The following is a 16801-nucleotide window of genomic DNA, read 5'->3' on the forward strand; positions in this document are numbered from 1 at the left end:
CAGTGCAACTTACAACTTACACGTCTGTGCAATGTACCATGAGGTATATGCCCAGTGAGCAACACACAGTGAAGTTTTCCATTCATAAATTTTCATTGTAGACACACAAAAAGTTAACAAGTTATTAATCTGTGATAGAAAACGCAGCCGGTTACAGTAATTCACACAGAACTCATCTGGAAAGAGGGAAAAAAGAAACCTAATGTTCATCGCCTATAGAAACTATTGGATTATCTCTCAACATAGACAAGTATAAAATTAAAAATACTGCTGTGAAACTGAAGAAATACTGTGTTATCCAGGGGTTGAAACCTCGTTTGACCTGTATTAGTCTAGAACCATTGGTTTTCTCTCTGTAGCATCCATGAGCTGAGGGATTTACTGCGGTACCGATGGAGCATCTGCTCGTCAAAGCATTAAGCACGATGGGCATTATAGAAAAGTTGCAGAATGCTCAAAAACGTACAGCTCCAGCATTTTCCCTGGCATGGACAGGTGGTTTTCCATTGCCTCTCAGTTCATCTCCCAGCTGATTAGAAAAACAAGGCTGAAACATGGAAGATTACTCGTATTTGAAGCTTGACACTTCAAACTTCTCAAGATGGCTCTAAAATACTTATTTTTCCTTAATGACAGAAAACATATATTTATTTAAGAAAGAATCATCCACAATATAACTTTGTGATAAATAACAGTTCTGCCTCTAATACATATATACATACTGCTTGTAAACAAAAATGCCCACAGGTCATGGAGTCTCCATGATTTTTTTACAAGGCGCTATAGATTTTTATTTTTATTTTTATTTTTGTTATTGAAAACAGTCCTAGTGAAAGTTTGGTTTATAACCTCCTATTGCTACAGAAACAGTAAGAATGTTTATATTTACAAAGAAACAAAGACCATGGAGACCCCATAGCGTTATTTGCCGAAGATTTGAAGTTGGTGGGGTTTGCAAAATACACGTTGTCAGCACGTTGGACAGGTTGAACACCAGCAGTACGATACTCCAGTGCTTTGGTATTTCAACCCCTGAATATACAAAGACATTACTACAGCCTACTTCACAGTTCAATGCAAGTAAAGTGCAAGCCATAGTACAAGGGTGTCATACATTTCCATACATGTAAGCGGTATCTAAAAAAGGCTCTGTACAAGGTTTATTAGCTATTTAGTAACCTAGATGGAAGTCACCTATGGCCCAGCAATTAATGGTCTTACAAGGATATTGTCTTTGTAATACAGTATGTGTCAAATGTAAAACGTTTATTAATACTAGTGCATTTCTCTTATATCCTAACCTGTTTTCTCACCAGATTTTTAAGCTGAAATCCTTGTTTCTCAGTAAAACAGAAGTCTTAACTGGTAACAGGGTCTTACTGGTAATTTGGCCAGCAAACACAGTTTGTTAAGACATATTTGTTTTGTGGTTGCTAGTGAAAAAATGCAATAGTTAATATGTATTATGTGACATCCTTAGTTAATCTGCAGCATTCAGACACATTTACTGTTAGTAAAAAGATCTGTATTGATACCCTCACCAAGGCCTGAGGATGAACAATATTCTAGAAATGTGAGGACAGAAGCTACAGGGCTTAGCTGGTCAAAGAGCAGGTTGTCGACGTATTTGATCATTTTTACAACATTGCTTTCTTTCAAATACTGCTCATGCAGTGGCATTAATGCTTAAAGTCCCCAACTGTCACTTCTAACACATGTATGTTCTTGATAAAAATAAAGACATATCTGCCTAGCCTGCATAAAGAGTAAATATGGTTCTTTTCCTGAAGGCAGTTTCTGTCTGAATTATTTAAATATTTTTATTAAGAGGAGGTCCCAGTAGTATAACACCTGTTTTCAAACCTGATAAAAACTTAAACAATATTATTTATAAACCTTCTTCTGGATGTGCAAGAGTGGCATAACCCGTAAAATATAGAAAATAACCTTTAAAAAATGTTTCTTTTTCTATTAGTTATATCCAGAGTGGAGAGTTCCCTGCCACATGTTAGAGAGTGGAGCTGATCAGAAACATCACATTTCATTTGTGTGTAATGGGAGCAAAGAAAATAACTATAAACATCAACTAAGGAAATACAACTTACTAGTTTTGGTTTAAATAGCCATGAAATTTCCATACATCAGCTGATACGGCTCAGATGTGATTTTCGGATGGGATTTTCAGTTCTGTGCCCACTTAACACCCATCAAGAACCTCAGCCACACGGTGTGAATCCATCTGAGAGAGGAGATGAGGACCTTTCCCCACAGCATCCTGCCTGGGAAACCTACCCTGAGCCTCAGCTTTAGTGAGGGAAACATTCTGGAAGAAAAAGAGCTTTTTAATACTGAATATAAATGAATAGCTAATATTGCTTCTCCAGTCTTTCCTGTTATTACCTATCTTTTGTCCTAGTGGTAAATAAACATCATTTGGCAGCAGGGAAGGTGATGTGCTGTGGCCTAAGGGATGTGGTGCATGGAAAACCTGCCATGGAAAACCTGCCATGGCAAACCTGTGCCCTTCTGGCTGCCATAAAGCACCATTTCCCTACTGTGTAAACTGAGGAGAGAATAAAATCCTTTATGAGACCCAGCCCACACTTATTTCTGTACCATTAAATGTGGGGAACCCAGGTGTGCCCTGAGTGGGGCTCAAGCTGAGGCCCAGCAATACAGACAGGCCTGTGCTCTCTTCCTTAAGGAACCTCCCTAGGACTGGATCTGGAGAGGGTCAGAACCTCTGGAGAGACACAAGACTTGCTTTACTGAGAGTATTTAAACTCTAATTGAATTGCCTGTGGTATCTTCTAGTTCAGGGGCAGCTGACAGGCATTGCAGAGGGGCTGGGTTTGTTGTGCTGCATCGAGCCTTAGCCAAGGATTATTTCACACAAACCATCTTTGAAGGACTTTGTTCCCCACTGCATGAAGGGTCTGTACAAACTGTTGGTGAATTTTCACAAAATAGCTCTGCTGGCAGAGCTGTCTCTCCTCAAGGATCAACAGCCCCCAGCTTTATCACCTTGGTCATAAATACTGCTATTTTTGGCAGAAAGAATGCTTTTATCACTTTGGAAGACGGTAAGACCACGTGAGGAAAGAATATGGCAAATAACATCTGTGATAATCTTGGCCTGATTTGCATTACTAGAGACAAAGATAAGAATTTTCTTTGCTCTCCTCAGATTTGTGTTGAGTTAAACAATTTCTACCAGATTCTTCATTTTTCTCCCAGAGGTCCTATTAACATTTAAAGTGAAATCTAAAGGTCAGCAGCAGAATTGGACCTTTTTTGAGGAGGCTGAGCCTTTCCCAGAGCCACTGTAAAGTAACTCCTTCACAGAACCTTGGAGAACAAGCATTCTGTAACTGCTGAGAGGGGTGAGAGAAGACTTAACTGCCACGTACAATTCTCTGCAACACTCATTTCTTTTTCCTTGGAAAAAGCCAGTGGAGCACCACATTCCCTGCTCAAAAGGCAGCAGCCAGAGCTGAGTGTGCTGATAAAAACCTCCTCCTCCTCCTCCTTTGATTTTTGTTCATGTCAATTAGAGCAAGCTCAGGGTAGTTTTCACTTAAAGTAATGAAGCCAAGAAAAATGTCTTGGTTCTCTCAGGAAGTGATGCCGAGAGAACTATTAAGACACTTGCAAAGATCTGACATGTCACTGAATACAGAACAGTATTAAAAAAGGAGGGGAATCAGTAGCTCAGGGGGAGCATTAAATCAGTTGTAGTGAAAAATAGCCAGTAACAAAAAGACTCAGCTTGTGGAGTGTCAGAGAAAGTGTATGGGCTGAGACATTTTACCTGAAGAAATTCTGAATGAAGATGCTAACTTTAATAAGATCCAGTTAAATAAAGCACATCCAAACAACATTTCCATGTTGTTGTATGTGTTAAAACCCAAGTTTTACCTGAGAATTTGGGCAGGAAAACTGGTAAATTAATAAATTTATTGTACAGGTGCTATCTGTTTCCCTTGACGAATTCAACAGCCAAGCCTTTTTCTTTTCTTATTTAAAAATATGTCATCAAAATGACCACAACAATTCCAGCTGCTTTGTACTTCGTGTTTAAGTACCTGTTGGTCCAGGAGAATTGGATGTATTTTAATACATAAGCAGGATTTGGTGCATGAATTTTTAAATATAGTATGTGTATTGCACTTTGCATTTCATTGAGTTCAAAGGTGGTGAAAATCCAAATAATTGTGCTGTGGTGACTGTGCACGTTCCTCTCTGCAGTCCATTTAGAGTGGTACCAAGATCCAGAAGGAAGAAACCGTGGCTGGGAGGGAAGGGCTGCAGGGTGGGGTTGAGTAAATGTGCCGGGAGAATTATAAGTTCTTGTGCAATGACTTCCAAATGCCAGCTGACATTTGTGAAAGAATAAAGTCTTTGTATTGCTTAATTTAGCAATTAGATTTTGCTTGCTCTAAGGCACAAGCAATGCCAGACAAATGGTTCAGACTTTTCTCCCAGTTAATCTTAAGCCCATTAGAGGGAATTTCTCCTGTGTATCTCATCTCATGAATCTCATGAATTTCCTGGACAATTTATTTGGCCTATTCAGTGCAAATCACATTTACTGAGAGCTGCTCTGCAAGAGAAGAATGCAGACTCACAGTCCCAAGAACTTCAGAAAGGATGATCTTATGACATTGAAAGATTTTTAAAGATAAGCTGAGAAAAAGTACGAATTCTCTACTATCTATTAATATTACAGAAATTGTATTTAAACTTAAAACAGAGATGATCTGTTTTCCCTATTACTTGTATAATTTCTGAGAAATCTATCTTCCCAATTTTGTTTCTCATTTTCAGCCGTATCTCTAAGTAGTATTCTCTGTTTTCTTGTGACTTCACTGAATATACTCAGTTATGTCTTGAATGATGAAGCAGTGGCATTTGAAATCCTTTTGGAAAGCTATTTGGAAATAATATAGATCTTTTCATTCTGAAAGCACAAACCATCTTTTGGGTTTGAAACAATAGGCATATTTACATTTCTTTAGGAATTTAGATAGTTCAATCTATGTAACTATTTTTGTGACCATCCATCACTGCCTGCATGTATAATATGACAATTTCTAAATGGATCCTATAATTTACTCTGTTGCTTGCTGGAAATGAAGGAATAAAATTAAGACTGCAAAGAAGGGAGGAGGCAAGGGAAACGTGTTTTTAATTTTGCTTCTCACTATGCAGTTGTATTTTAAATTGATAATAAATGAATTTTCCCCAAGTCAGGTTTGTTTTGCCTATGATAATCTGTCTTTGTCTCAAGCCAGGAGCTTTCCCATGACATATTTTCTCCCTGTCCAGCCAAGGTCAACCCCCCTCAGCTGTTCTGTGGAGACAGAACTAAACACCCAGTACACCTTCACCTGGACTGGCTTTGGGAAGAATGAAATCTGTTCCTGGATACTAGGACCTCACTGAGATGACATTTTTCCTCTGTTATACTGAACTGCATGAATTTTACAGTCCTTGATGGATGAGAGACAATTAGGTTTATCTTGTGAAAAAATGATCAGTGAATTTGTTTCAGTGAAATGACATCAGCTGTATTCACATCCCCTTCATTCTACCTTTTAGAACTATTCTAGCAAGCAGAGCCAAAGCAGACTGTGAATGGCTTTGAAATCTATGTTCAGTAGCATTCAGAGCAATCTTTTTTTCCCCCCAAGAATACAGGTATTTTCCCCAAAATCTGATTCTAACAAACTATTCTCTCCCAGGCAAGGAAGTGAAATACACTGTGTGACTTGTGTGTCTTCCCAAACCAATCAATACCGATTGGTTTTCAAATGATGTTTTGAATAACTTCACCCACTTGCAAATATACTGCTAGAAGTTAAAAATTATTGCCAGACATTACATAATTTTGAATTATTAACTCAGCTATAGATGTCAGTGTATCACAGGATGTAATTGATTAGTTCAAGAGGTTTTTTTTTAAGCTTCCTTCTCATGCTTTTTTTTAATTTTGTGACTCACAGTCATGTGTCACTTAAATTCACAGTGAAGAAACGATGAAAACCTGCAGTATGTACCTTACTCAGTGCAGATTTCTTTTCTTTCACCATGAAATACTTGAAATCCTATTAAAACCAGTTTAAGTTGCAGCATTAGTGAACAACCAATATTGTTCTACTTGTGTCTTACCTCTGTGCCAAACCTGCTTGCTCGTGTTCCTTCGTTTAAAGGCAGGCACAGCACGTTTCAAACACAGTATTTAAATGGCATGTACAGAGTGCCCATAGGGCCAGACTGGGATCTATTTCTTAGATGTACAGTGTACATTTTAAGGCACACTATAGGGATTGAGTTTACATTTTGATAACTCTGTCCTTTTATTTGCAAAGATGGTCACTAACTGGAAATGTTGCAAAAATAAATGTTCATCTCGAAGAGTAGCCAATGTATTCATGTCTTCATTTTTTTTTCTCAAGAAAAAATGTGTGAAAATGTGAACTTTAGGGAATTTTAAAAGGAAATGTCAACTACCATGTTACATTTTATATACATAGATATGTATTTATATATATCTAAATATATAAAATGATTGCAGGAGCTCATACTGTAAGCTGAGTTTTAGTACAGTACTTTAAATGTACTGGTATTTATTTTCAGTTACACTTCTGCACCGCTTCTTCCTAATGCAGAGCTTGATACGGACATTGGTTGATAATAGCAAACGAAAAATTCATAAAGAATATTATTGTTTTATCATGCAATGTAGTAGGCATCCTGTGGCACTATTCTCTTACCCAAGTATTTACAGCACTGCTGAGTACCTTTAGCAAGGAATTCACCGGGGTTTGTGTGACTGCATCTGTCAGGCACCCAGCAGTGACCCAGGCTGAGGCTCCTGTCACACGTGAGTCTCGATGAAGGAGTGTGTGTGTGTCAGCATTGGGGCTGAGCTGGCCAGTTCAGAGGCTCCATTTTGAGGCTTCCCAGCAGCACTGTACTCACAAATGTCCAGGAAAAACTCATAGTTCTTTAATTTCCAGTCTTTGAACTTCTTGGATGTTAAGTTGGGATCATCCAGAAGGCTGTTGATTATTGTGAGGTCCCCTTCCTTTGCCTGGTAAATTCCAGAAAGATAGAGGACAAGACAAAATGAAATTCTGTATTTCAGCACTTTATGTCTTCTTTAATGACAAGTGCCAGGAAAACTACTCTGGTAACTTTAATATTTACCTAAATTCAGGAACTATTACTGCATAAACTGTTTGACAGCTCAGTCTGTGCCACACGCTACAACTTGCCCACACAGAATGCCAAATAATCTCTTTTTTTCCTTAAGATGGAACATATTTGCTTTGAAGGATTTTTAGTTTCTTTGAAACTTCATTTTAAAGCTACCAAAAAAAAGCATTAACAATAGAAATGCAAAGAGATTAAGGACATACAGTGATATTAAGGACAAGGATAAATGGCTTCACACTGCCAGAGGGCAGGGTTAGCTGGGACATTGGGAAGGAATTCCTGGCTGTGAGGGTGGGGAAGCCCTGGCAAAGGGTGCCCAGAAAAGCTCTGGCTGCCCCTGGATCCCTGGAAGTGTCCAAGGCCAGGTTGGACAGGGCTTGGAGCAACCTGGGCTAGTGGAAGGTGTCCGTGCCATGGCAGGGAGTGGGGCTGGATGGGCTTTAAGGTCCCTTCAACCCACCAGCATTCTGTGATGCACGATTAGACTTTTCCTAGTTTATATTCCTTGCACACAAAATCAGGGATAAAGCCTTACTTTTAAAGTGCTCTTGAGGACTCGGATGTGGTGCAGCTTTTCGTTGATCACTGGGTCGTTACAGCGCTTCACAAAGGACTTGCGGAACTCCTGCTTGGTGGAGGGACGCTGCTCTCCGAAAGCTGACAGACTGGCTTCTTCCAGAGTTCTGTAGAGCTCTTGCAGACCATCTGTGATTTCTTCAATTTCTTTTATGTTTTCTGAAAAAAAGGAAAGAAACCTAACAACAAACCTGATCATTCAGATGAAGTCTCTAAAATCAGCAATACTGCAGCTTCAGTACTATCTTAACCTATTACTCAGTTCTGCAGCGTTAGTTTTGGTGAGATAAGATCATCATCCCAAAGCTCAATTTTTAGCACTACATCCTGGCATTTTAAGTACAAACTCTTGTGTTGGCCAACATCCAGCAGTTCAACCACAAAACCCTTGCTGAGAACAGTGGCAATACTGCTCTGGATTTTGATGGCAGTAAAGTGGATCAGAACATCTCCCAGAGCTTACCTTCTGCACAGAAACTATTGTGCCTTCTGATAGGAACCTTCTCATCCAGACTGTCGTCGGTCCCTTCAATGGATTTCACGCGTCCCTTCCCGCGGACGTCTCTGTTTCGGGGAAGGCTTTGGCTGCGTGGTTTCTGGGGCCACCCGTGGGAGCTGTGTCCTCTTGGACATTCCACCAGAGGAAAAGGCCCATCCTGCTCAAAATTGTGGCGCCTCTGGACGGGCAGCGTGGCTTGTCTCCGTCTGTCCGGTGACATTCCGGGCCGGCCGCTCGCGTACTCCGCCTCCGGAGGGACGGTCTGGAGGAAATGGAGCCCTGAGCTGGTTAGGGGAGTCTCTATCAGGTCCTGCCACGAGCGCCGTTCTCGGTAGGGAGGTCTGCACCCCGAGGAGTGTGTGCTGCCCGCCGCGTCCTGCCGCGAGTCCTCGGCAGAAGAGTGGGAATACGTTGATTCACTGGAAAAGTGTCGACCTTGTTTGGCTTCGGGGAATGGGCTTGAAGAATTCACCTGGAAAGATACAAAAACATCTGCCCATGAGATGATGTTTTGAACAGACCCAAGGAAATGACTGTAGTGTAAAACAGTCTATGATATCTAGTAATCAGATGGACTCATGGGTTTGATTTGTCATAACATAAACCACTGTAAACAGAAGAGAATTAGCAGTGACAACTTTTATACAAAAGTGCTCTTTTAACCACTCCCTATTCTTGTTTTGCACATTCTCTGCCCACAAACAACTCCTGATGGAAAGAAAAGTGTAACACTGGTGCAGGTTTCCTGAAGACCCATCCAGCTTACAATCAGTCCAGCTGAGGACAGTGGAAGTCTCCAAAAGAAACCATAATCAGATTTCCTTTCTTTTTTTTTAGGGGCCAAACAGAAAAAAAACCAAAAATCAAACCCAAACAACAAAAACTTCAGCACCCAGGAAGATTTTTGGCTGGGGGACTGTTGAACTTGTGAAACTGTTTGAATGAATTTTCTGGGTCTGTGTATAAATTTAATTCAAAATAAAGAGAAAGGCAAAAATGTGGAAAAACAGAAAGGGAGAGGCTTAACCTGTATCCCAGTTGATAAAACAGCATCACATGGGTGAAAATCAGTCTGAACGTCACCCATGTGATGCTGTTGTCTCAGTCACTCTTTCTTTGGTTCTGGCTGTGTGAGGACCATGTCATGTCATTGACGCTGAAGAAAAATCTGAAAGAAAAATAGAGAACAGTCCTATCTGTGCTTGGAATCATAGAATAATTATCATAATCGCCTGTGTTTTCTCTAATGGAAATATTCTATTTGCAATACTGTCATTACCATGGCATTGTACACAATTTTTCCTAGAAAGATTTGTTCTTCAAAAAGGAACTAAAACATTACTGGGTGAATGTGAGCTGATCTTAATCTCTAGCATCCAGTATCCAATATTCATAATTGAAAAACAGTCTCAATTAATACAAACTATCATATCCATCATATTCTTCTCATATTCTGCAGAGAAGGCAAAATTTGAATATTCTGTTCCTGTTATGATATGTAGTTTTACCAGTCCTACAAAAAAATATCATATTTCCAGTCGGTGACAGATCTGTGTCAGGAGACATTTACCTCTCCCCCCTTTCTAATTGATTTGCTATGGAAAAATGCAGGTTTTGGCTCATGAGGAGCAGCAGTAATTTCATTTTTACAATCACATTCGGCTTTGTGACGCCGCCTTTACGGGACAAGGGAAGTGCAAGTCAAGGCCCAGAGATGGTTTTGGTGGCCTTGGCCACGAGCAGAGCTGTGACTCACTGAGGGGGTGCGGTGGTAGGTGTCACACAGCGTGGAGGAGCCCTCCTGCTTCAGCGTCAGGGAGCCGTCCATGTCGTCCTGGTCGCTCTCGCTCCAGTAATCTGCTGACAAAGCATTCCAGGTCTCACTCGGGTGCTTTTCCACAAGCAAGCAGATCTCACATTTTAGCAACATCCTTCCATGGCAAGGTAAAGTTCCCCAGCCACCTGCAGGGCTCAGCAGCCGCTCAGGAATGGGCTGTGGGAAGGTCTGACACCTCAAACAGGGAGTGCAGGAAGCTCTGAATGCTTTAGGGAATGATGCAGAAGGCAGCTTGGGCAGCCGACTCCCACTGCACATAAAAACCAACTTCTGCTCACAGACTTTCACACAGAAACCTCATTGCAGATGCTGAAGTAGAGCCAAACCTGAACACTTAATTTAATTGGGCATAACGAGTTCCACTGTGGGTGATGGGGAAAGGACAAGGCTGGCACCTGAGCTCAGGAGGTGAAAACAAATATTGCTGAGGCACACGCTGCCCCAAGTCTGCCCTGATGAACATCCCTGAGGGCTGGGATCTGGGAGATCACACCTCACCTTGAACCCTGCAGTCTCTTTATCACTAATTTTAAATATTTCTTAAAATTACTGCTTAGGATTTTATTTTTTTTGGTAGTGGAACCAATAAATGTAGTTCTCTGAGGAAATGTATTCTTATCAAAATTGGTATTTGGAAAGATATGGGCATATGTTGATAAAGAAGTCAGTTATGACCTCGCCAGCTTTATTGAAATACTGAACAGATTTGTACTGCCTGCTCTCTTCTCCTAATTATGATCACTGAAGCATTACCTTCATCTGGGTGAATATCCTTGTCATCAGGTGTGTAACCAATTGCTGCGAGACCCAAACGATTCATCCATCTAACAGAACAATAAAAATGAGGAAGAGAGGTATTTAAAAGGAACATCTCATGTAAATCTGAAGGCATCCACATCCTTAACATCTGGAAAAGTCAGACACAATGCTTAAACAAAAAGGCTGATGTGCTGGTTGGTTGATAACTGTGAGCAAAGGATTTATCACATTTATTCTGATTGCTACTTATATTTATTTCAAGAACTTGCCTGAATTGCCGAAATACTAGAAAATAAAATAGAATTATGATAATTATTGTCTGAAAACCTGTGTTGGGAAATGAGTTGTATTAAACTTGTATCCTCAAAAAGCTAAAACAGCCTATGGCAGTTTGGTTATTCACAATGCTGATGATACAAACACTTAGTGTTGTTGAGCTTTGATATCAACATTATTTTCCCTTAATTTGTTTAATACAGATTTTTGGGTTTTTTAAGTCTCGGTAAACTGGAAATGCTTCAATATTTGCATTTTGCATTGGATGTGCTGGTTTCTTTCTTTTGTCCTCAAATTATTTCGTTTGATAGAAAATAAGATTCTTTACTTCCTTAGGGAAATACTATAGTTCATCTTGGGGAAAATACCTTTTGAGTTTTGTTTATGTAAGATTACTGGATGTTTATACAATATATAATTGAAAAACTAGGGAAAAAAGGAAATGAACACATGGAGAGAAAAGTCACTTCTTAATGTTCAGCAAATGGAAAATCAAGAATTATCTTATTTTCATCAACAAGCAGATATAACCGAAGAAAAAAAGCCCTAATAGTGACATCTGTAGTGCCTGGGATGTTTTGAAGCATTCCCTTCCTCGGTGACTAAATTCTTAATTATCTAATTAATTTCCCAGAAAATTGATGTGAGAGTTTATCTAGAAGCAGCTCTTTTTTCCTTTTCGAACATTTGTAACATCAAATTTGTTAATAATTATCATCTTGGCTAATGAATATTATAATGACAAAAACATCTTTCACAGGCCTCAAGTCAGATATTAGTGGACAGTACATGCAATATCAAAAAGACGAGTTGTTTTGCAGATTAAAACAAGAAAACTGTTCAGTTTCATTCTTTCCCACTTGTACTAGAGGAGAAAAAAAAAGCTTTTAAGGACATATGTGACTGTTATTGTCCAGGAAAGTGGTGTGTGGGAGATGGGAGGCACAGCAAGGAGGCAGAAAATGAAGGAAGAGTGAACTCTCCACTAAAAATAGCACACAGTTCAGCACGTATTGATCCCTGCTCCCAGCAGCTCTGCAGAGGCTCCCAGCAATGATCTCCAGCTCCAATATTGATACAGCACTGACTCACTGCCTGGCTGCACAGAGCCTGCCATGGAGCCAAAGGGGACAACAACACTTACTTCTTACAGGGTTTAATTTACTTGCAAAACTATGAAAGTAAAGAACTGCACAATCATATTGCTTTGCCTCTCAGTATTAAGCCAGAAGTGAGCAAATTGGAGATGAAAATGGAAATGATGATTAGTTTTCCCAAGCTTAGCACTGCTTACAGCCGTTGTTTGCATCAACACATCAATAACTCATCTTTATCATGAGGGAAGTACATTTAAAATGGATTAACAGATTTACAGAAGAGCTTTTGCACAGTGCTCTGCAGCATCATTTCCCTCAGCACATGGTGCCTGCATCGCCTGGCATTTGCTTCCCTTGCAGGGCAGATCCTTTGTTGCAGGAATGGCAGTGACATCATTCCCTGCTCGTTATCAAGCATTTGTATTCACCAGTTTTTCATCAGTTGTTCCTGAAATTCTGAACTCATTAGCACTGGAGCAAAATAGTTTTAGTCATACTTTGCCATATGCCTTTGGCAATTAAGCAGGATGGCTCAATGCCTTCAACTGAGGTTCTGCTTAAGCACCAATGATAAATTAGGATTCATTTCCATTTTCCAAGTTAAAACAGACTCAGCCATTTGTGTGGTCAGTGCATGGAAATTTATATTGTCTTAAATTTCTTGCAAAATTTCTTTTGTTGCTCATTGTTAATTATTGTTAATTTGAGGGTGTCAGATCTTGGAAGCAAATACAGACACCAGATGAAATGTTAGGATTAACCTTCCAGAGCCAGGGATGCTCTGAGGATACCCAGAATATCAGCTTTATGCATGTGGCCCTCATGGCCAAATCTGGAATTAGCTGAAGTTAATCTTCCTTCTCTAAGGCTGCTCAGCCTTTTCTCTTCCAAAGGCCAAGATCATCCCCAGCAAGACTTACAAGGACTTTCTTACCTCATTTACCACAGTTCAGAGTCAGCTCTTGGTCAAGCCAACATAAAGGGTTAGCTGATGACATTCAGTGGCTTATCATGACAAAATCTCTTCAGATAAAAGAACTAGAATCTCCATTTTAGGTTTTGTGTTTTTAAGAAAAGCATGAGTGAATGTTTCTGAGGTTAATCAGGAGATATACAAGTGGTGAGATTACAGCTCATTTTCTTTCAGTTAATTTTTTTTTCCCAAGGAAATGCAAACTCAGTTCAAAAGGAACCCTGCATAAACTTGATGAATTTCCTTGATGAGCAACCCACTTTCATTTTTCACAAAACTGCAGGTTTTTCAAGGTTATAAAAAGCTCTTTATGGAGAGCTTGGAAAGGCAGGCAGTTGGTTCTGAGCTCTGTCCCAGGTGCCCTGTGGGCAAAGGTTGGGTTCCAGCTGGCACGGGAGCTCCTGTTGGAGCTGGACTCCCGAGGGTTGGAGGATGCACATCCCATGGAGGGTCTGTGTGCTGCAGCTGCCAGCACAGCCCCAGGGCTGGAATGCTGACTGGGGTCCTGGAGCTGTGCCCCACCAGCTCAGGGACTTCCCCGTGGTCACAAGGAGCCCTGGGCTGCCCTGGCAGGGCACCTTTGGGATCTCAGGTGCACATCCCCGTACATCGACCCGGGCTGGGCTCCCTCCCCCCCAGATCCTGTCTTTTTACCTGGATAACTTCAACAACTCTTTCCTGTTGGTAATTAAACAATTTAACCAGCATGTTTCACTGAGTCTAGGCCACCCAGCAGTGGATGGGGTTTGCATTCTGTGTGGAAATTGTGATGACACAGAACAGCAGTAAATGTCCCACAGATCCTCTGCCAGAACATTTTACCTCCAGGGTTGTACAAATCCCCAAAAGACATAATCACTTACCAAGGCACGTTGTAACAACCTACAGGGAACCAAGAAGTGGGTTGTTTTTTATTGCCTGTACTCCAGTCAGCAAAGAAAGGAAAGATGAGCCTCGAGTAAAGTCATCAAAATGCACAAGTTTTGTACTTTGTCCCAATTAAATTCTAAATAAATCAGGCTTGGTTGTAATTAATTCTGTTGGTTACAAACAGGCACTGTTGTCATTATTTTGAGATAAAATAGAGCTGCCTGGCAGTATTTAAGTTAGATTTACTGAGATAATTCTGGTTATTACCCAGGGATTACAGCCCAGGGCCTCTTCTGAGAGTCTGATTCTGCCCCAGGCTGGGGCTGTGCTGAGTGAAGGAGCAGGACAGTGAGGAGCTGTCACAGCCAGAGACTGAAGAGTGAATGATCCTAAAACACCCTGAATTATCAGGAACCAGGAGCACATTCACCTGCTGACACAAACACTGGGAAATGTTAAAGGGGGCCAAACATATTGCTTTGCTCCCCTAACACTGTATTGAAAACAAGAATATCCCACTGCTCAATGTACAAATTAACAAATTTCTGTCTCCTGGCTGTTGTAGTTTACTCTGCTGAGCCAGCCCAAGGTCAGTGGGAGGTTCTGGGAGTGAAGGCGACGCAAGTTTCCACAATGGCATCACACTCACCCCTTGGCTGCTCCTTTCTACAAGTCCAGAGTGAAAAAGCACAAATAAAAAATAAAACAGCTTGGACAATTGTTATAAATTGGAGAGAACTATTTTGTGTACTGTAGGAGAATGAAAACCAAGGGAAGAGGATAACCTTTTTTGACTTCCTATAAAAAAGGGGTGAAAAGTTACAATTTTTAGGTTATAGTTAGAACTGTTCCATAAACCCATGGAGAAGGGGGAAAGAAAAGAATTTCTGTGGCTCAGAAAAGTTTGATTTGCTAATATCCTCACTTATTGCACATACCAGGTGGCTGGGTTTAGAAAAAGATATTTAATTCAAATGAATATGTAAAAAAATATATGTCCTGAAAAGGTGCAAATTCAAGAAAAAGTCCAACTACTTTCACTATTTCTCTCTGTTAAATATTCCTTTAAAAATGAAGTCTATGAATTCCTGACACATTAACAGAAAGAATAAATAAATATATTTTCTATCTTCCTTGTATCTTTTCGTCATTAATTCTTGCCCTTGTACACCAGCTCAGCTTTGTGTTAGAAATGTTTCAGTGCATAAATATTTCTTTCTTCATTTTTGAGATTGTGTTTACATTTGAGATTATTTGGTTAAAAGGCAAAATTAGAACTAAGTGGAAGTTAAATTTCATTTAAATCAAGTTATGTTTAAGTATATTAGAGGTTCCTTGAACCATTTACTTTACACATAAAATTTATTGAGTGCAGTTTACATTTAATTTCTGATCAAAAGCTTTGTATTGTATTTTTTTACGTCACTGGGATAATCAGGTTCCAGAATTCACAGTAAAATTCTTTGCAATACACAATTAGATTTAAAAATTGATTTTGTACTTGTTATGTGGACTTCTCTGACCAGTCTTTCTTACTGAACACCTGCAAAATCAATGCTTTTCCCATTTGACTTCCTAAGGTACATTATTTTCTCTATTTTCTATGATTATGCAGGTAATACATTCATTTAAGAGAATAAAAGGTGCTCTAATAGGGGTGGCTGAAATGATGCCTTGAGTTTTCTCTGCACAAAAGGAGCTCCAAAGCATCTCCTGGTGAAATGTGACCCTGAGCAGATCCTTCCTGTGAGCTCATCTCTGCCCATGTATCAGCCCCCAGCAGCTCTGCCTCTGCTCTTTGATTTGTCACACTTGCTGGGATTTGTTAAGCAAAATCATTCATGGGATAAACTCTGAGCACTCTCTGATTTGATAATTTGACATGAGTGTTGATCTTGTTTCATGCATTGTCTTCTTAGATTTGTCAGGCTGAAAAAATAGGAAAAAACCCTGAGACAACTTAAGAATTGAGAAGTGAACCAATCTGTGCCCTCTGTGCATGTGCATCTGCTTTATGCTCTTAATCGGATTTTTTTAAAATTTTTTATTTTTTTATTTTTTTTAACTTTCCTCTGTCAAACAAATGCACAATTATGCCTCTGTTCTCCAAAGTCTGGTTTGGTGTGGGTGGTTTTTTGTTTGTTTGGGGTTTTTTTGTTTTCCCCAGTGGGTAATAGAAAAAAGAAATTAACTGCTTTGTAGCAAATAAATTACCTTTCTGCTACCAGCATTTTACTGTACAAACACAGTCATGTATCACAGAGAATAAAAGCACACAATAACTGATAGGCTATTTGATCCAGAACCAATAATAAAGAAATCACCAAAACAGTCACAAAAACTCACTCAACTGGAACTTCTCTTTACTCACTTACTCAAACTTTTGCTCCAGCTATCACCAAACGATTGGCCCAAAGGAAAGCTCTGGAGAAAGAAAGCTTTGTTTACAAGCAAGAGAACTGAGCTTAGCATGGCATAAACTATGGGTGGGGTTTTGGGAGTTAGAGGTGATTTTTTTAAAGAAATGCAATGATTTACTTGTGAAATTGTGTAATTCTGCTTCTACATAGTTTTTAAAAACTCAGCTCAAGTAGGCCAAATAATGCTGTTAAATGCCTGGCTAATTCATTATGATGAAATTTCTTATTTCTATTACTTATTTCAATTATTTCTTATTTCTATTACTAAATATT

At 39.7% G+C, this 16801-nt stretch overlaps 1 protein-coding gene across 1 annotated transcript in view; it reads right to left on the bottom strand.

Moving 5' to 3' along the window:
• Positions 1 to 69: 69 nt before the first annotated feature.
• LOC100218233 (connector enhancer of kinase suppressor of ras 2) overlaps positions 70 to 16801 on the bottom strand; it is a 170122-nt gene continuing 153390 nt past the window's right edge. Inside the window, exons 21-25 of the mRNA XM_072929029.1 lie at positions 10887 to 10957; positions 10053 to 10156; positions 8261 to 8768; positions 7757 to 7956; positions 70 to 7096 (exon numbers count right to left, since the gene is read on the bottom strand). Coding sequence (XP_072785130.1) covers positions 6881 to 7096; positions 7757 to 7956; positions 8261 to 8768; positions 10053 to 10156; positions 10887 to 10957 — 1099 coding nt within the window. The 3' untranslated portion in view covers positions 70 to 6880. The remainder of the gene's footprint in view (positions 7097 to 7756; positions 7957 to 8260; positions 8769 to 10052; positions 10157 to 10886; positions 10958 to 16801) is intronic.

The sequence above is a fragment of the Taeniopygia guttata genome, chromosome 4A (genome assembly GCF_048771995.1).
Source record: "Taeniopygia guttata chromosome 4A, bTaeGut7.mat, whole genome shotgun sequence".
NCBI lineage: Eukaryota > Metazoa > Chordata > Aves > Passeriformes > Estrildidae > Taeniopygia > Taeniopygia guttata.